General features: G+C 37.3%; 6 protein-coding genes across 6 annotated transcripts; 1 reads left to right on the forward strand and 5 right to left on the reverse strand.

The window, feature by feature from the left end:
• Positions 1-105: 105 nt before the first annotated feature.
• On the forward strand, positions 106-2,557 carry CBG02834 (the record flags this gene model as incomplete). The annotated part of the gene is made up of 8 exons (XM_045242397.1): positions 106-248; positions 295-441; positions 467-696; positions 749-836; positions 886-1,127; positions 1,173-1,663; positions 1,710-2,066; positions 2,114-2,557. The coding sequence occupies 8 exons, from the start codon at positions 106-108 to the stop codon at positions 2,555-2,557; spliced, it is 2,142 nt and encodes a 713-aa protein (XP_045092195.1).
• Positions 2,558-2,698: 141 nt separating this feature from the next.
• On the reverse strand, positions 2,699-3,865 carry Cbr-sfxn-1.4 (the record flags this gene model as incomplete). The annotated part of the gene is made up of 4 exons (XM_002631019.1): positions 2,699-3,065; positions 3,112-3,378; positions 3,429-3,699; positions 3,790-3,865. The coding sequence occupies 4 exons, from the start codon at positions 3,863-3,865 to the stop codon at positions 2,699-2,701; spliced, it is 981 nt and encodes a 326-aa protein (XP_002631065.1).
• Positions 3,866-4,723: 858 nt separating this feature from the next.
• On the reverse strand, positions 4,724-5,856 carry CBG02832 (the record flags this gene model as incomplete). The annotated part of the gene is made up of 5 exons (XM_045242398.1): positions 4,724-4,831; positions 4,880-5,184; positions 5,236-5,407; positions 5,476-5,601; positions 5,854-5,856. 5 exons carry the CDS (start codon positions 5,854-5,856, stop codon positions 4,724-4,726), a joined length of 714 nt encoding a protein of 237 aa, XP_045092196.1.
• A 1,810-nt stretch (positions 5,857-7,666) lies between these two features.
• CBG25593 lies at positions 7,667-8,733 on the reverse strand (the record flags this gene model as incomplete). The annotated part of the gene is made up of 4 exons (XM_045242399.1): positions 7,667-7,753; positions 8,034-8,356; positions 8,403-8,568; positions 8,617-8,733. 4 exons carry the CDS (start codon positions 8,731-8,733, stop codon positions 7,667-7,669), a joined length of 693 nt encoding a protein of 230 aa, XP_045098130.1.
• A 1,099-nt stretch (positions 8,734-9,832) lies between these two features.
• Positions 9,833-13,221, reverse strand: CBG25594 (the record flags this gene model as incomplete). Its single annotated transcript, XM_045242400.1, has 6 exons — positions 9,833-10,324; positions 10,377-10,502; positions 10,804-10,969; positions 11,735-11,909; positions 11,957-12,130; positions 13,140-13,221. 6 exons carry the CDS (start codon positions 13,219-13,221, stop codon positions 9,833-9,835), a joined length of 1,215 nt encoding a protein of 404 aa, XP_045098131.1.
• Positions 13,222-16,088: 2,867 nt separating this feature from the next.
• On the reverse strand, positions 16,089-20,124 carry Cbr-ace-3 (the record flags this gene model as incomplete). Its single annotated transcript, XM_045242401.1, has 7 exons — positions 16,089-16,174; positions 16,224-16,408; positions 16,458-16,616; positions 18,387-19,373; positions 19,425-19,646; positions 19,854-19,954; positions 20,050-20,124. 7 exons carry the CDS (start codon positions 20,122-20,124, stop codon positions 16,089-16,091), a joined length of 1,815 nt encoding a protein of 604 aa, XP_045092197.1.
• Between the last annotated feature and the right edge of the window lie 37 nt (positions 20,125-20,161).

Genomic DNA, 20,161 nt, shown 5'->3' on the forward strand with positions numbered 1-20,161 from the left:
CGAGAAATCTTATGTTTTTTGGATCATTTTTTCCGACCTGATTAATTAAACGAATTGAATAAATGATTTTTTTTTCAATAAAAGCAAACTCAATGTTTCAGACACATGGGTTCAGTTATAACCAAAGAAACAATACTCCAGGACAATGTATATTTGAAGAAGTTGAGTGGCTTGGAGCCTGTAGATGACTACGATCCTTTTTGGAACAAACTACTTTCATTTAGTTTGAAGTTTGACGATGATGATGAGTAAGAAAGTTTAATCAGGCTCTCCAATATCCGGAGAAATTTTCAGAAAGACTCGAATTGCATTGGAATCCGCACTAGACGACCATTTACAGTGTCTTATGTACAACACACAAACGACTGGGAATTTCGCGGCGTTCATTCGTCTTTTTCTTCGAAGAGCAACTGAGCTAAAAACATCAGAACAGTGTGAAAAGTGAGAATTCTTTTTGAGTGTTCAGCGAGAATTCCTGCTTCAGTAAGATATATTTATGGCAAACGTCAAATGCTCTCCTGATCCTTCGTTACATCGCCAGATTTTTGACACAAAGAATGACAGAAAAAGAATTTGTGAGGATATTTGCGAAAAATCAGGAAAACGAACGCACCGAGTCTTCTTCTACATCGTCTTCAGATGACGAAGATGACGATGATGCTCAACAAACGGAAGGAAGTGATAATAACAACGGAGGTATTGCTAAATATATATTGTATTGTTTCTAGCCATATTTGCCAGCTTTCAGAAACCAAAGAAGCTCAAATAGTGTTCCAAAATACAGCAGAAGAATTCACATATGAGCTGGTATCAATCTTATTCAACATATCAGTCAAGTACGGTTTTGAAATTCTTGTATATCAATTGAACCAGTTATTTATTTAGCGATACAACACTGGCGATTCACGTAGAAGCAGTTCGATGTCTTCTGACTCTTCTGAGCTCGCAACTGTACAATGAATCAATTGTAAACACATCAATCGTTTTCCGATTTTTCATCGATGGAGCATGCGCCCAACATGCTGCAAAGCTCACCAAAACTCTTCTTCTGAACTATCTTATTCACAACTCTGAGTATCACATGACAGTGGCAAAACCACAGGAAAGCATAGTTTTCGGACTGGCTTGTAAGTTTTAATATTCTAAAAACAGTATTACAAATTAGTTTTTAGCCTCAATGTGGTCAATGGTGCAAATGGCGACAGGATTAGATAGTGCAGAAGAAGACAATAAACCACCACTAACACTTGGAAATCTGTGTATACTGCTGCTTCTGAATCTATCTTGTCATCAACCTGTAAACGCTTCGAATCCATTCAAAGAAACACTTGCTCTGTTTCAAAATGCTCAAGAAGTATCCACACTTCCTACTCAAGTGATTTCATTCAAAATTGATTACAATGGACTCTACGAAAGATTATGTGCCACCGCTGGGCAGGAACCTCCAATGCTTCTCCTGTATATGCTCCTCCAAGCCAACTCTGGATTCAGAAACTACGTTCTCTCCCGAATCAATCTAGAAAATCTCGTTGTTCCAGTCCTCCGTATTCTGCATGATGGAGTTGCGACTTCGAACAATTCACATCATGTCTATCTGGCATTGATTGTTGCTTTGATTCTCAGTGAAGATGATATATTCTGCAAGATCATTCATGAAACGGTAGTAACCAATCCATGGAATCTAAAATAAACTAAATATTGAATTTCAGCCGATCAAAGATCTAGGATGGCTTGATAGTGACTTCAGCGTCCGCGAAATTTCACTCGGAGGACTCACAGCTCTCGTTTTCATCCGAGCTATTCAAAAAAATGCGTTGAAGACAAAAGTAAGTAGTGTATTTTTATTTCCAAACACAATCCCCCTTATAAAACAGGATCGATATCTTCATACGAACTGTCTTGCTGCTCTTGCAAACATGTCTGCATTCTTCAAAAATCTTGCTCCAATTGTGTGCCAGCGGCTAATATCTCTTTTGGATCTTCTAACAAAACGTCATGCAAAAATGGTGGATCATATGAGAGTCAGCAGTCAGAATGATGTTGCTGGTGGTCAGCCGATCAACTTCGTAAATATCCAGTTTTCTTTAATTTTCAGAATGGTTTTTTTTTTCAGCACGACGACATTACTGCCTTGGAAGAAGGAATTCGTACACTTTTGGAGATCATTAACAGCGCCCTCTGCGGTGGACTACGCCATAACACACATCTCATTTACAATCTTCTCTATCATCGTGCTCTATTCGACGCATATGTTCAGCATCCGATGTTTCAGGATTTGCTTGTAAACATTGCTGCAGTGATTTCCCATTTCTCTTCAAAAGTCGTTCATGTTCCTGCCGGGGATGGAATGACAATGATGCAAATTATCGAAAAGGAAGCAAACGTTTGGCCAACCGATAAGCTGGCGAAATTTCCGGAGCTCAAATTCCGATATGTGGAGGACGAGTATACTGTAGATTTCTTCGTGCCATATGTCTGGAGACTATCTGTTCAACATTCGGGAATTCATTTCGAAACTTCTAGAATCAAAATTTTCAAAGCGCAAAGTATTGCTTGATTAATTTTTTTTTAGCCGGGAAACAAAATAAGCCGGTACTATTTATTCGGAAGAAAAATGGAAGTGACCTTAATTTTGTGATGATCATAAACTACCATAATTATGTACAATAAAATTCCTCAAATAATAAAATCTAATTGTTCACAATCCTTTGTTGTAATAAACAGTTTTCGGAGGGTTCGGAAGTTTGTTGATGTACTCTTGTAATGGCAACTCCAACTGATCGACTTGAATAGAGCTCTTCTGTGGGAACAAGGCACAACAAATTGGAGTTGAAATTGCTAGCATGAATCCGCACAGTAGGGTTTGAAGAGGAGCGGCCATAGCGGGAGTGTACCACGTTGCTTTAGATAGTTGTTCCAGAATCACTGGGCCAAAGACCATATTAGGTACTGCCATTCCAACGCGACTCAAAACGACTTGAGGGATAGCGTATTCAGGCGCCACTGTTGAGAATCCCATGGTTCTACCGTCAGCGTCTTCGACCGGAATTCCGCTTGTGAATTCTCTGAAAATAATTTTATTAAAATTTAGAAGCAATACAATATGCTAACTTGTTTCTCATCATCGGGATGTTGATGGCGTTGGCAAAAGCGATAGCTGCAAACGGGACGAGACGAGCGAGAAGAGGCGGTGCATTTTTCCATTTTTTGAGGAGGAAGTTGAAGGAAAGAGCACACGAAAGAGCTCCTGTGGTGGCTCCACAATACGAAAGGAATAGTGTTCGATCGTCTTGTTTATGAACTCCACTTCTATTTGTATAGTTAACGATGGCATTGAATGATTGATTGATCCAGTGGAAGAAAATCACATGAGGAAGTCTTTAAAATGTAAAATATTATTAACTCATAAGGAAGTTCAAGAATCTTACTTTTGATAGAAAGTGAGCATCCCACCGGTAATCAGCATATTACAGGGTACTTGAGCGCTCATTCTTCCTAGAATGAACATCTTTTCTCCTGTATCCGGATGAAACGCCGAATCATAGAGCGTTTTCGCTCTCCACAACTCGTCCACTGTCATGTTCGGATCGTATTTTCCTTGCTTATAATCCAAGACGATGTTCCGTGCTCTCTCGAGTGTGGCGTTGCTGACGAAGAGATTCAAGCAGTTGGCCGTGGTGAAGAAGTGATACATTCTTCCTGAAATTGGTTTTCAATTTTCACATTTTTTGAAATGCTAGTTTAGCAATTTTTCAACAAATTCTAGAACTACAAATTCTTAATAATCACCTTGGAAAGTATTCTGATCCCATCGTGGACTCGAAATATCCGGTAGCTTTTCACATTTCGACAGAACTTGCGTCATTGTTTCGCTCTTCGAGCCAATCTGGGGGTACCCTGTGTACAAGAAAAATAAAAGTTAGGTTGGCAGCAAACGTGTCGACGAGGCCACGAAACGAGATAATTTTCTTGAGAGCTTCTCCAGGAAGTTCACCTCCCTGGGGAGCTCAAAAAAAGGGAAAGGTCGGAAAAAATTTATTTGAAATCGATGTCAAAATTGTTAATGGGTTAATGGGTTTATTCAGGGAGTCGGCAAAAAAGGAAAAAAAAACTCCGCAAAAACTCGGAGAGTGTTCGAATCTGGATGAAACTTTGGGGAAAACTGGAGAAAACTATAGGAAACATTTTACCAAAGTTTGGGGTCAAAATAACGACTTTGAAAATTTGGCTGGAATTTCAGGTTTCAGCCAGATTGGAACACTCTCCGAGTTTTCGCGGGGTTTTTTCCTTTTTTGCCGACTCCCTGAATAACCCCATAAGTAAATCCAAATTAACGGAATTTAAGTCATGGGAGGAGGGGAAATAAAGCGAAAAAAAAAATCAAAAAAGGAGATGGAAAAATTGATACAAACGGCTACTGTCGCAAAACTTAAAGGTACACTTACAAAATGGTCTACAGGTTCTCGCAGCGAGTATATTTTTCAAAAGATCACTTTGGAAAAACATGGAAATTCCCTTTTCTCAGTTCTAGAAAAAAGAATCAGAAAGTGTTCCTTTTTACAAAACTTTTTCAATGAGAAAAGGATATCAGATGTTCATTTTTCGACTCCGAGCAAAAAGCCTGATGAAGACGGCTTCTGAAGTGATGTACTTTGAAATTAGGCGACAGTAGAAATTAAAATCAGAGAAATTGGGAAATGAGGATACCAGTAGTGTACAAACGCTATTCGAGCTCAGATCGAACAACTGGAGCCATCTCCAAATCTTCAACCGGAAGATCGTCGCCGGTATCTGGATCGAAGGGTTTTCGGGATTTTCGACACATTCCACACTGTAAAATGTTTTGTTTTTCAAAAAAAATAATATCAAAATAACTGACCTCTTTATACATTGCACAACAACAGAGGGCAACGAATAGACTGACAACGATGACTGGGAAAGCAATTTGGATGATTATCGAATTCCAAGTGTACTCCGATTTGTAGGAAGGCATGATGAACGAAGAGTACTCGTTTTGAATCAATTCTTTATTGTCCACATTGGCCATTGTGAAGGAATAGGTGATGTTGAAGTTTCTTCTCCTGTTGGAGAATTCAGCATTCTCAGAATATTCTTTGAAGTCAATGTCCTGTGGAAGATCTGGACTCGAGTGGATCATGTCGTCCGCGCAGTCATGCATGACTCCTGGAAATTAAAATAGGTTCCTCAACCTCCTGAAGTCTTAAATGTAACTACCTTCCAATGTGTTTTCCGCAGCGCCGATCTTGAAGAGACGAACATTGATGCATGCGCTTTTACACGGGATAAACCTTATCACGCCGCGAGCGCAGTCGGTGATTTTCCATTCTTCAACCCATCCCATGGACTGTCCAGCTTCGGAGTCTTGCATCAGAGATCGCTGGGAGAGCTGGAAGTCCTTTATTGATTCTATGTGGTCCGATTTCTTAAAAACTTACGTATTTCCCAGCAACACACTGGGCACATCTTCTCTCGGAGAGAACAACGTGGAAGGCGAGGAGAAAGAAAATGAAGAGCTTGATCCAGATCATTGCGGATCTGGAGGAATGGTAGGGAAGACCCAAGATTCTGGAACTTTGAGATCTGCAATATCTGAAGAATTTAATAAGCCTCAAGGAAACGAGTTTTATGTGATAAGGAGATAATTAAAATCTCTCCGAAGATGATTCGATGGCTCTTGCAAAATGGAAAAAAGAAGAAATAGGAAAAAGTTCAAAAAACATGACAAAGATTTCTGGGGAACTATCTAGTGTATCGGAAAGTGAGAACAAATTTTTCGGTAAAGGATGAAAAGGGGCGAAGCTTGCGGTGAAGCGATAACATTTCGAAATTTGCCATGAATCAGTGTAAATGGTCAAGTGGGCGGAGTCTGACGGTTCAAAACATTTTATGACTCATATGTTGAGAATAAAGAAAGAATCACTGCGAATATTATGATTGTTATGGAGGAGATGGTTTGCTTGAGGCAATGATAATTTCTTTAGAAATTTAGTTTAGCGTGAAACTTGTAATAGAAGGGCCCTCTAACTTTTAACTTTGAGTTCAATTATGTCGGTTCCTTCAAGAGATATTGAAAAATTGTCAAAAGATAAAACACTGGAGATGCTATGATGAATAATTTATCAATTGACGACATTATGCAATCTTTCAAAAGAACCGAGATAAATTGGCTCAAAGTTAAGAATTAGGAGCCCTACTATTACAGTTTTTACGGTAACTGGAACCTCATTAAACAAAGATTGACCTGTAAACATACGAAAGAACAAAAAGGAAAAATTATACAATCAAATAATATGATCTGTATCTCATATGCTCTCTAGAAAATGGAAGCGCAGATAGGCATCTTGTAATCTTTGGAAACATCTGTACACTTGAAGCTGCTTCTGGTATCAACTATCAATTTTTGGGAGTTTCTAGATTGTTCTTTGATAAAACTGAAAGATTGGAATGCCAAAGAAGAAGACATCTGGAACGACAGGAGACAAAGTGGGCGGAGTTTGCAACATCTCCCCTCTCCAACGCAAAATATGAAACAAATATATTTTTGGTAAAGGATGAAAACTGGCGGAGCTTTCGGTAAAGCGATAACATTTCGAAATTAGCCATGAATCAGTATCCATGATCAAGTGGGCGGAGTCTGACGGTTCAAAACATTTTATGACTCATAAGTTGAGAAAAAATAAAGAATCAATGCGAATTTCATGACTTTTATAGAGGAGATGGTCTGCTTCAAGCAATGAGAAATTTCATTGAAATTGAGCTCAGCGTAAAACCTGTAATAGAAGGGCCCCGTAACTTTTAACTCAATTATCTCGGTTCCGGTCAAAGATATCAAAAAGTGTACAACTGATAAATAATTTATCAGTTAAAAAGTTTTGAATATCTTTTACAGGAATCGAGATGAATGAGCTCAAAGTTGGCGGTTTGGCAAGCTTCGTACGGTAATTTTATATCGGAGCTGTGGCTAGTGGAAAGTGAAATTTGAACATTTAAAAAAGAACCAAACGGCGAAAAATTCTAGAATCAAATCACATGATCTATATCTCATATGCTCACTGGAAAATGGAAGCGCAGATAGTCATCCTGTAATCTTTGGAAACATCTGCACACTTGAAGCTGCTTCTGGTATCATCTGTCAACTTTCGAAAGTTTCTAGATTGTTCTTTGATAAAACTGAAACATGGAATGTAACAGAAGAATAGACATCTGGAACGACAGGAGACAAGGGAGGCGGAGTTTCTGACATCTCCCCCTCCACCATAAAATATGAAACAAATATCTGTTTGCTGCAAAATGTCTTCAAATCGAAAAAAAAGAAAAAAAAGTGAAAGGTGCCTCATGCACAATGGGAGAGACAATGTTTACTTTTACAACAAATTGGGGGGACATGGGAAACAAAAATTGTAAATGACAATTTCGAAAATCGTTTAATGGGTGTGAGATGATACTGTAGTCCTACAGTATCCGTATTAATAAGAACAATGTCTGGAGTTTTTTTTTGTCAAAATGTTCACACGGTCTTGAATGAAAAAAAGATGAAATCAATCAATTTTTTATAATTTGTATAAAGAATTTTCAGATTTAAATAATAGAGAATAAACCGGATATAATTTTTGATTAAGAACAAAGATCACGTATTAAAACACGATTAGATCCTCTGGAAACGTGGAGCTGCTCTGTTCGAAGCACGAGTTGTTAATGGAGCTCTGTTGGTGTTTTGAACTTGAACGGGTTGCTGAAAGTTAATTATTTTAAATGTGGTCACAGTTACGATCGGAAAGTCAGGAAGATACCATATTGTCTCTAATAGAAGCCCACCCTATACGTTAACTTTGAACTAAATTATCTCGGTTTCTGTGAAAAGTATCAAAAAGTGGTCAATTGGTGAAACGTTTTCGATGTTATGGTGAATGTTTTGTTTGTTGACCATGTTTTGATATCTTTCCCAGAAACCGAGAAAAGTTGACGCAAAGTTGACTGTCAGAGTGCACCCTTTTTTAAAAGATGTTACTTACGGGTGGACGAGTTCCAGCTATCACGGCAATCAGTAGAAGAATCAACACTGAGAGAATGAAAAGAGTGAAGTTAATTTCATTTTCTTTTAGCTGGTATTCCTCATCAAGATTGACTTTTGGTATCACTGGAGCTGGCTTCGATGGCTCATTTGGTTTCATCTCCACTTCATTTCTATTCTTCTCTTCTTTTCTTAATGTGAAAATGTACCGATGTTGGCTGGCTGTCCTGCGTACATCAATTTGAATACTGTCCCCAAAGGACCAAAGTGCTTGTTTTGATCGATTGGAGTCTATGAGATCGGTGGAACATCCAGCAATTATTCCTGAAATTAGAAAAGATATGGAACTTTAATGATATTTATCGCCTACCTTTGATGATATCTGTGTCATGTTCATCTGTAAGAATCACATCGACACAATGACCATCACAAGGTTCCAAAGGTAGACTTTTATCCATGCAACTTGCTTTTAATCCAGGACTGATTCTCATTTCTTTCTTGTATTTCGACGTTCCGAAACAGAGGTTGGCGAGCCCCTGAAATTGAAAGTTCGGAGTTTTAGTTTTCTTGAACAAGGTACATACATAGTCTCCACTGATACATTTGTTACAGTAACGTTGACTTTTTGTATTTGTGCTTACTCTCAAGTTTAAGGCAGTAGATAATGCAATGAGAGAGAAGAAAAATTTGATCCAATTCATGATATCCTTGAAAATCAATATAAAACCTGTAATAGAAGGAATAGAAGGGCCCGCACACTGTCAATTTTGAGCTAATTTCTCGGCTCTTATGCAAGACATTCAACATTTCTCAACTGAAAAAATTGTCTATCATATTGTCGAATTAAAAAAAAAGTGGGACCTGAGAATTTGAAAGGCGTAGCTTTTTCGATATTTGAAAAAGTGAGGCAAGAACATAATATTTCAGACTTTCGCCTCATTCGAGCTACTTTCGCAATTAAGTTTGGTTTTCCGACGAAAAACAGATAATAGAGATTCTATCACTTTCATACCAAGAAATCTAAATTTTGTCCAGAAAATCCCACTGAGCTCACAGAAATAAGTTTCTTTTGCTACTGTACTGATTTTGAGGCAAGGCTTCGAAAATTGACCGGGAAGCCGCCCGCGAATTTTTCCAGGTCCCACTTTTTTAATTCGACAATAATATCACCAATACTTTATCAGTTAACACAATTTTGATAACTTTTACAGGAATTGAGATAATTGAGCTTTAGCAAAATGGAAGACAAAAAAAGAAAGATCTGGCTGAAAGAATGAAGTAAATTTTTCTGGTTAGTTTGAAAAATTTAGAGAAAAGAGTAAAGGTGGAGCTCCCTTTCAATAGTTGATTACTTTTTTACGGGCATCGAAGGGAGAGTTGTAAGTAAACAAAATTTGTTACTCAACAAAAGTGAAAATGACTATGACTGTTACTGTAGATTTAAGAAATTCTCTCGATCGGTATGAGAATCTATGCAGAAAAAAAACGAATCTCACAAAAAATTGGAATCCAAAAGACACTCAAAATGATATCGGTGCAAAAGACGACGAAAAAAAAGAAAAAGAACGAAGAATTTATGTGCAACAGTTACAACTTTTTGTTAGTTTGGCAGGCAAGGAACAATGACAGTGGGAATTTGGGAGAAAAGTTGAGAATCTGATGGAAAAATGAAAGAGCTAAATGATTATACTTTTCGATTATACTTTTCCATAGATTTAGAGATTGCAGTTTGAAAAATATTCTCAAATTACAAAGTATAAACAAATGGAAATTAGAGGAAAATATCTAAATTACATGAGGTTAGCGGAAAATGACAATTATAGCAAAAAGGAGAATAAGGAGAAGGAAGCTGAATAGAATTATAAAAGCGATGTCATGGATTCCGATTGATTGGGATACATGGACAGATCGTTCTTCGAATTTTTCTCTTGTTCTCAGTGCACATTTGTAAACCATGTTAGCGTTTTCGTCTTGAAAATACAGTGGAACCAACGTATACTGTGGAAAAATACGAGGTTTCGTTGGTTGGTCAACATGAAATAGATTCGTGGAGCATCCCGTAATGTAGCCTGAAATATAGCTGCTCTTTTGAAGACAAAGAGAATATAAAGAAGTGTTAACTATTACACTTTGCTTCTTATTTTTGCGTTCATATACAACAGAAATAACGACACAGTGTCCATCGCATGGTAGAAAGTTGAGGTGGTTCTCATCGCAAGGAACGAATACTTCTTTTCCGATATTCATTTCCATTTGATGAAACGAAAATCCCAATATTTGGTTTATAAGCTTCTGAAACTTTCATTTCTTGTCACAATAACAAAAAGGGGCGCCCGAAACTCACATAGTTTTTGTTGCGCATGAAATGCATTTGAGATTTTCGGACTGTTCCTCGTTGGAATCTTGGGAGGGGATGGATGAGAAGGTGGAGAGAAGAAGAATCAAAAGTTTTACCCAGGGCATGGTCAATCTAAAATGATACATTTTCCAATTGAGAGGATGAAGAAGAGACCGACAGACAGTTAGAGAAGACTGTACCTCAGAATTGGGTGGGTTTTTGATGGGGGGTGGGAAGCCAAGAGAAGCGATTTGAAAACGGAGAGCAGTTTCAATTACAGGGTAATTACGTACGCTCTCAATGATATTCGATTAGTACTTGATATGGAGAAGACACCAGGAAAGTACTTGTCCGTTTGATTTCAGCATTTCTGAAATTTTAAGAAAAAAATCCAGATACTCATTTTTGTAATTCATAATTTTCAAATGGATGCAGCTGAAAGCATAAAAACGGGGACCTGGATGGCCTTGCCATGGTTTCTTTTAGAATTTTTGGACCATATAAATAGGATATAATAAAACTCACAAGTACTACAAATGATACTACATATTTGGAAAACATTATATTGTCTATGAACAAAGTTATAGGCCATAGAAATGCTGATTCCAGCCGGGCAGGCCTTACCCGTTTTTTTGCCCGTTTTGTCTGTAACTTTTTGCCATCTTATAAAAAATCGAAATACTTTTTTTGAGCATTTTTGATTTTAAAACCACCAGCTGTCACTAGTTTGAATAGTTACATCTGCTGAACAAAAGAAGGGAACATCTGTGGAAATATTTAAAAAAATATTTTCAAGTTTTCTTTTCCTTTTATAGATTCGAATAACAAATAAAACGACTTTATTAATTCTTATAAAGGTTAAAGAAGAAACAGAGATAAAATTTTCAATAGCTGGCTTCAAGATAAAGTAGTGAGTGAAAATCGGTCCGAATAAAAACATATACCATATTTGCTCTAGGAGCCCACTACTAGGAGCTACTTGAACTTTGAGCTTAATTATCTTGGTTCCTTCGAAGGATATCAAAAACGTTCAATTGATAAAATATTGATCATAATGTCATAATTTTTTTTTCAGTTGACAGATTTTTGATACTGTCTTATCGGAACCCAGATAATAGATCTCAAAGTGCATGTATCGGGTGGACTTCTACATACTAGAGCAAATAAGGTATGAAGAATGTACAAAGTCAGATAGTTCACAAAGCGATGGATGGTAATGAATCCTGTTGAAGATTGATTTTTAACAGCAATTATTTTTGGGAAACTGTTCCAAAAAGTTAAGAACGATGATAACGGAGAATACAATGATCACAGTCTTGAAAATCGGGAAATCACAATCACACTTAATTTCATACGGTCTGTACAGCTCGGCCTTTTTGAACACTATGTAGAATTGTTTTTTTACAGAATGGGCTACTTCAGTCAAAAGTGAAACGTAGTTGTCCTCCAGGTCAAGTTTTCCCATCGATACTTTTTTTGGAATTATCAATTTTGAGGGTTCTTCATCAAGAGTTTCATTGGAGCAACCGAATATGGCACCTGAAAGGAACGAGTTCATATTTGATTAAACTATAGTTGATGAATACCTTCCAAGATGTTTCGACCATAATATTTTGACTCAACGTAAGTTTTAAAGCAATGTCCGGGGCATGGGATAGTCTTGGGATTCTGATAGCACTCCGAGTTTTTTATGTCCACATCCTTGGCCACTTTGATCTCGTATTCCGATTTGGTGGGCGTAAATACACACTCAAGACATCCTGAAACGTAGAAGAGTTTATAGAAAAAAAGGAAAAATTGGTCTTTTCCGATCAAGGTTCAGCTTTCAAAATAACTCACATTGTTTCCGATAGCACAAACCTTGCAGCGTAGACCTGTTGTCTCCGGATAGACGAACTTGGCAAAGATTTATTTCAAGGCACAATCAGTTTGAACCAAATCATCGCCTGAAAATAGAGTAGTAAGCTGATTAGCAAGCCATAATTTGGTATCAGTGAACAGAAGAAGCGGAAGAAAGTTCGTGATTCTCTGAAATTAAAAGAGAGCATACTGAAAGAGAAAAAAACAATAAAGAATGAAGGGAAATCATAACCCAATAGTCGATTTGGCAGCAATTCGGGAGGACAGATTTCTGATACTTTGACAAGGGGCGGAGCTTTCATCGATACGGCTTATGTCTAGACAGGATTACTGTAGAATTTCGTAATAGCTTTGAATCAACAACAAGAATTTTTTGCAAGGTCATTCGTGACTTTCGAAACATCAAAGGGCCTGAAACAAAACATAGGAAATGGGGAAATGAGATAACAAAATCGATACAGTACCTTATTTGTTTACCTTGTTTACGACTCGGAGAGATTTCGAAATTCGAGTTTTGAGTTCAAATTTGAAAACACGAAAAATGTTTATCGTATCATGTAAATTTCAGATGGAACCGCCCATATTTGATCTCAATCAGTGCTTGCCACGATAGGTCTGAAACGAACTAATGGGGAAAAACAGAAGACCTACTTTAAAAGATAGAATCTTGGAGTATCAGATAAGAGAAGAATACTGTTGAAAATTTTGATTGGAGAAAAACTCTTCCAGCAAGAATACATAGAAGCAAAGATTCAGTAGATGTTCCAAACTTCTGCAAATAAGGAACTTTCTCCAACTTTTTGTCCCAAAAAAATGACAGAAGCTGTCAACAACACGAGAACACATGTAGCAGGTGATGTCCGCAAGGACTGGGGAGCTTCTCGAACGGAAGAGATGATGTTGATTTACGACGGAAAATGTCTAGCGGAATGATACGGGAAAAGCATTGCTCGATTTTCAAACAAAGCTCGATTTTCAAAAGGAGAGACATTTCAGATGAATTTTAGACCTGCGAAAAGCCTGAAATAAGTGCTACTTCTATGTAATGAGTGTGTAGTTGAGTTGAAGACCTTGTCTTTTGAATCATAATTCTGAAGTTAAATTCTGAAGTTCAACTCACAAAAATCATCACAATAAGACGTATCGGCCTGGTGTAATCTAATACAGTGCGTTTCACATTTATACGGTCACCTTTATTTCGGTACAAATGTGAAACACACTGTATGTATACAATCAGGAACTGTCAGGATAGAGTCCGCTTTTTGGCTTTTATGAACGCCTTTTTCAGATCCGCCATTTTACGGTTTGCAGACTTCTGTAAAGTTTTATGAAGGATACCATAAAAGGTAAGAAGTTTTCTGAACCAAGGCTAATTGTCTGGCAAATTCAAGACACAACTGGAAGGACCACAACAACAGCTAGAACAACAAAGACAGGGAAGACATCACGAAGAAACGTCAGAGAAGAAGAAAAAAGCGCGCGAGAAAAGCAAAGAAAGAGGAAATCACAAAAAATAAATCAAGTTCGCCAAGTTTTGCAATGACGACGACGACTCATCACGATCACAATGCCAGCACGGCGAGACGAGACGACGAGACAACTTGTAGAGTGATGCCCGAAAACTGAAAATTAACAAAAGTGATTTTGATGCTGTTAAAGTTGAAAAGCGTCAATAACATTCTGGACATAATTATTTTATTTTTTAAAGCCGCCGAGTGAGTAGCTAGCTATATTTTTGGGAGAATTTGATACCATACTTGATAGTTTGCTCACATTTTAAATAAAACATTTTCAGAATTTTCTTTTGCAAAAAATGTGAAAAAATTAAATCGGCCAACGCATTCCAAAAAACGAATACTCACAAAACTTTTTAAAATTTTAATAATTCGAAATTTTTCATTTTCTGAGAATTCGCATTTTCTTACCTTTGCTGTTTCGCCTCTCTTGTCCCCTGAATTCGAACCCGGTAAATCCTGGGATCTGCGATACTGTCCTCGAAGTCTTGGAAGTCGGTCCTGGACGCCAAGCATTCTGAAACTTGCCCGTTGAAAATTAAATACTGATTTTTTCTTTTGTTTAACCAGCTAGCCGGTGCGCCCTGCGCGGTTCAATCTAGTTTTTATACTGGTTCGTGGCTCCGCCCTTTAATTATTCTTAAAGGTTCTCTTGTGGAAAATCGAATAATTGATAGCGAGTTTTAAATTTTGGCATATTATAAACATAAAAAAATTGACTGAAAATCCCCATTTTCTCACCTTTGCTATTTGACCCCTCCTATGTGAATTCGAATCCGTCAATCCTGAAAACTGTCATGCTGTCCTCGAAGTTCTGGAAGTTGGCGCATCCTGGACGCCAAGGATCCTCTGGAACTTGACCGTTGAAAAGTAATTACTGATTTTCTTACATTTTTTAAAATCACGGGATTCGCCCTCAAATTTCCATTTTTGGTTTCTTGGACTAGAAATTTTACAGTTGAGAGACCAGTTTTTATTTTATCGAAAAAAAAATTAACCGGACCCTAACACTTTACCAAGTTACGCAAAAAGTAAATCATCGAGTAAAATCGAAAAATTGAGCGCTCCGCAAATTTTTGAAATTTGTAAACTCCCATCTGCCCCCATTAAAAAATTGACCGAAAATTCCCATTTCGCCACCTTTTCTATTTTGCTTCTCCTATCATCTGAATTTGAATCCGTCAATCCTGAAAACTGTCATGCAGCCCTCGAAGACCTGGAAGTTGTTGCATCCTGGACGCCAAGAAGACTCTGGAATCTTAGAGGTTCATTTGTTTAATGAGAAACCTTTCTCACATTCTATACTATTTTGCTACATTTCTATAATTGAAATCCTGCCGATCCTGAAAACCTCCCTAGAAGATGTGTTTGAAGTTGGTGAAGCTGGTGAAGTTGCTGCAGTTGGTGCATCCCGGAAAACCAGAAGCCCCTAAACTTGAACGTTGCAAACTAAATACTGATTTTTCCCTTATTTTTCTGAAGCATGACTTTGTCCCCATTTTGTTAGGCTTTCACGGAGGTCACACGGTTAAATGAACTCAAAAAGTAAAAAATCGGGTCAAAAACGCGCTCCCAATAACTTTTAGGCCAGAAGAAATTTAATAATTTCAAAGTTGACGTGGATATGAAATAATTAGTTTTAATCAACGGGTTGCAACGCGTGATTTTTTTCGTGCATCGTTTAAAAGTTTGATCCTCAATTACATAATTCAGCAGCGAATTTTTTCTAAAATCTCACGTTTACTGGGGCGCGATTTCTGACCCATTTGCCTGAACCCAAGTGGAGGCACCTTTTCTTTCGTTTGACCCAATTATTCGAAACAATGAAAATATCTGGATAACTTTTGTGTCGTTTATTTAATTAGTTTTTTGATTCCAACTGTTCGAATAGTATGGGTGTTCAGAAAACCTGAATTTCTCTTTCAATTTTTCTCTTACCAAAAGCTTTGGAATCGTAAAACATTGTGTAGAAAAAGTATATTCATTCAAAAAATTACAAAAAATTAAATATATAAAATATATTTTACATTTGAAAATCTCTATATGCAAGGCCTAAACAGTTATTTCTAATGATATGTGTAATTCATAAAATAACGTCTGAAAATATAAATGTTTTCAGAAATAGTGGAATGATGAAGAAGGCTAGAAATGGGGGGTTCAAGAAAGAGATCCAACATGGCTACTCCCTGAGAAAAAGAAATTAAAGAAAATATGCTGGAAATGGAAATGAAGAAGAAAGAAAGTATTTTATGGGTTGGGGAAAGAATGACTGAAAGAAAAATTTGAATGTTTTTTTGTAAGTGAGCACACATGTAATTTACGGAATTAGAAATACGGCGTTTGTTTAGAACAACAACAACTTAATTATCAAAATCAACACAACTGTGTATCGGGTCAGAGGAGATGATGACGTGGCAGCGAGCTCTTCTTCTGAAAGATTGACAGTATGAATAGATCAAAAAAGTTTTGCAAATCTTACTATATGCACTATACTCCATGTCTTTTGCATTTCTCCATAGATCACACTCCACTTTTTTCAGTTCCTGAATCATTCGGAATGATCCAGTTTTGATATTCATCCACGTCGTGTGATCAGTACCGTCGTACCGATCCCATTTGATTTTATGAGTCGTTCCAACTGATTTCTTTCGAAGAGATGGAACTCTGAAAGTTTATAGAATTCATTTCGGAAATTCCTGAGAACTCGGGTTACCCTGTATTGGCAAAAGTGGTCCAGAAATCAATAACTTTCTCTGATAGATCCATTTCTTCTTTGATGTAACCGGCGGATTTGTTATGAAGAGGAACCCCGAAGACGTACTCAATCTCATATCCATGCATTACACCTGTCCATTTTGGCCAAGGGTTTGCACTGGAAAAATAGAGTTACCATAAAAACTCTAATAGAATGACCTCTTCTTTCAATTTTGAGCCAATTTATCTCGGTTCCTGTGAAAGATATCAAAGAGTGATTTATTGACAAAATGATTTTTGTATTATGATAAACATTTTGTTGGTTGACAACTTGTTGATATCTTTCACAGGAAATGGGATATAGTGTCGGTCTATAAGTTACACAAAAAGTTTTTCAGTGGATTTTCGTCAAATTTGACAATTTTCAGAGGTCTGAAGATTGGTTGTCAAGTTTCCAAACTCTTTGAAAATTTTAGAAGATGTAGAACAGGCCTAGATTAAAAACTAAGCATTTACAGAATGTTTTGAAAATTCCAATTTTTCACCTTTTTTTTGTAAGACATATGTTTTTTGATGTTTTCACAAGGGAAGCCTCCCATATGTTACGCGGGGATTCTGATGAAACACATGCCAAATGGTAGTACACAAGCTATCTAGAACAACCATAAAATTATAACGGCCCGTTTGAAGGTCTGTAGAAATGGCGAAGCATTTTATGATTTTTCGCGAGTTTGGAGTCGGTACCGTTCGAGCGAGCATAACTTTGTTCATTTCAATGGTAGACTTTTTTTGTTCGAAAGGTGAAGAATTGACAAGCATTAATGTCAACAACACCCATGTTCTATCTTCAAAGCGAAAGTCAGGAAAATGGAAAGTATGAAAATTTCGAGTACCAACGAATTCAAAAAATGCCAATTTTTGAAAAAAAAAAAGTGCTCGGGGGACCATGTCTATCAGATTCCTCAAGGCGACAAACGTACTTATACATGTTCAAATATAGGTCGAGCCCTTGAGTTACGAGACTTATTTCGATTTTTATCAAAAAAATTACAATTCATGTACCCCAAATGTAAATTACAATTCATGTATACATGAAATTATTCGAAAACATTTTTTACTTTCCAATGAATTCCTTTCCAGTTTTTGAACTTTATTTTGTTGTCTTCTTTCATATTTATTTGTGTTTTATTATTTTTGAAAACTTTTTTTTCGAAAAATTTCATGTATAGGGGTACATGAATTGTAATTTTTTTGTTGAAAAAATTGAAATAAGTCTCGTAACTCAAGGGCTCGACCTATATTTGAACACGTATACGTACGTTACTCGCCCTGAGAAATCTGATAGACATGGCCGAGCACTTTTTTTTTCAAAAATTGGCATTTTTTGAATTCGTTGGTACTCGAAAGTTTCATACTTTCCATTTTCCTGACTTTCGCTTTGAAGGTAGAACATGGGTGTAGTTGACATTAATGCTTGTCAATTCTTCAACTTTCGAACAAAAAAGTCTACCATTGAAATAAACAAAGTTATGGTCGCTCGAACGGTACCGACTCCAAACTCGCGAAAAATCATAAAATGCTTCGCCATTTCTACAGACCTTCAAACGGGCCGTTATAATTTTGTGGTTGTTCTAGATAGCTTGTGTACTACCATTTGGCATAGGTGTCATCAGAATTCCCGCGTAACATATGGGAGGCTTCCCTTGTCAGTAAAAAACGGTCCAAAGAAGGTATCTTTCAGAAATTGGCAAGTAGCTGAAAAACAAACTTTAAAAATATGTAAAGGCAACTTTTTCAATCTAGGTCTCTTTTACACCATCCAAAAGTTTCAAAATAATCGGAAACTTGGCAACCGAGCTCCAGACTTTTTTCTTGTTTAGAAATCCCCTAATTGAAAATTTGATTTCTTTCGGAAGTTTAAAAAAATCCACAGATTCCCATATATCACCTCGATGGCTGATCAAAGTAATAAACAAAAACATTCGATCGATTCCCAGCCAACTTTGGATAATTATGAGCAAACCAAATACTGTCACAAGTGAAGAAATAGTCTCCAACCATTTGATTGACTTGTTCCGTATAGAAATCTGTTTTCTTCTTCGGATCTGTGCATTTTGGATCGGAATACACATATTTCGCAGCTGTCCTCACTAACTCCGGTTGAACTGCGAATGCCGTATCCACACATTCATGGAATTCGTCTCGATCTAGTTCTGGTTTTGCCGTCTTTTTATCGAAAAACTTTGCTAAATTGTAGATATTCCAAAAGTTTCCTTCATCATGATTGATTCCAAACATTAAATTGACATCTGTGGAGTATGTTCCCTCTCGAAGAGCTATGAAACCATCAAGATGTTTGAAGAAATTTCGATCCTTTGATACGATGGCAAATGGGAATTCAAGGAAATTCAGACCAACATTCCAGATATTATCTATCAAAAGTTGAGCAGGTGTATTCCGAAGACATTCGGTAACATCAGTTATTTTTGTTTGATTGCATCCAACAAGATTTGCCAAGGCTGTAGATTTTTGCTTTGCTCGTTTTGGTGAATCCATCGACCATTTGTTATCCAACGATCCAGATTGAAGGATTCCATTTTGGAACAGACCTTTTGAAGCAGGCGCAATCAAATGAGCAACAATCGAAGCTGCTCCAGCTGATTCTCCAACTAAAGATATCCTTGATGGATTTCCTCCAAATGAGAAAATATGATCTCTGATCCAGTACAAAGCCAATTGTTGATCCAACATTCCCATATTACCAGGAACATCGTCATGACCCAAATACAAGTATCCGAATGGTCCAACACGGTAATTGATGTTGACTACAATCACATTTCCACGAGTTGCCAATTCCTTCCCGTCATAGAGTAAAAGAGATGGGGATCCATACCAGAACCCACCACCAAACAACCATACAAGCACAGTTAGATTGCTGAAAATGTGACAATTGAATTTTTTGGACGAAATTCAAATTCCAACTCACTAAGCATCTGCTGGCGCCCAGATATTCACATATAGACAATCCTCACTGACGGGAGTGTTTGCATTCCACATTTCACTTCCCCAGAATGATGGGTCATACGAATCTCGTCCCTGAAAACATGCCGGCGATAGAGTATTCGCTTGAAATGTTCCATTCCACGGCCGTTTTGGAGTTGGAATTTTGAAACGGTGTTCGTTGATTGGTGGTTCGGCGAATGGTACTCTGGAAATTAAAAATGATATTCAACTTCTTGAAGGTCCATGCCAGCTAATCCTAACAAGACTCTAGAAACTTTTATGACGTTTTTCTAGGTTGGAGCCTGAATAAAGTCGCTCTGAACCTGAATTTTCTAGATCATGCCCTCGATCTATCTGATCATGAGACTTCAGGTTTTTCAAGTTTAGACATTGCTCTTTGCACTAGACTCACCCCAAAAAAGATCGCACTCTTTTATTTCCATGATCTGTTTCTGATCCTCGGACTGTTCCGAGTTTCGTCTGAACTTCCACAACATCCGCTTTCTGATCGTCCTGTAAATTCATCAGATGCTTCTCTAGCAGTTAGTTTTCTTTTGCAATTCATATTATTTTCTCTAGCATCATCTCATGTTTTTAGTAATTAGTACCTGTTGTGCAGTGACGATTAGGATGGTTGCCGTTGTCGACAGTAAAAGGTGTAGCAAGACACGACGACGACGCATCCGCTCTCAGGGTCTCGATTGGATTTTTCACCGTTCG

The sequence above is a fragment of the Caenorhabditis briggsae genome, assembly GCF_000004555.2.
Source record: "Caenorhabditis briggsae complete genome, chrII, whole genome shotgun sequence".
Classification (NCBI taxonomy): domain Eukaryota; kingdom Metazoa; phylum Nematoda; class Chromadorea; order Rhabditida; family Rhabditidae; genus Caenorhabditis; species Caenorhabditis briggsae.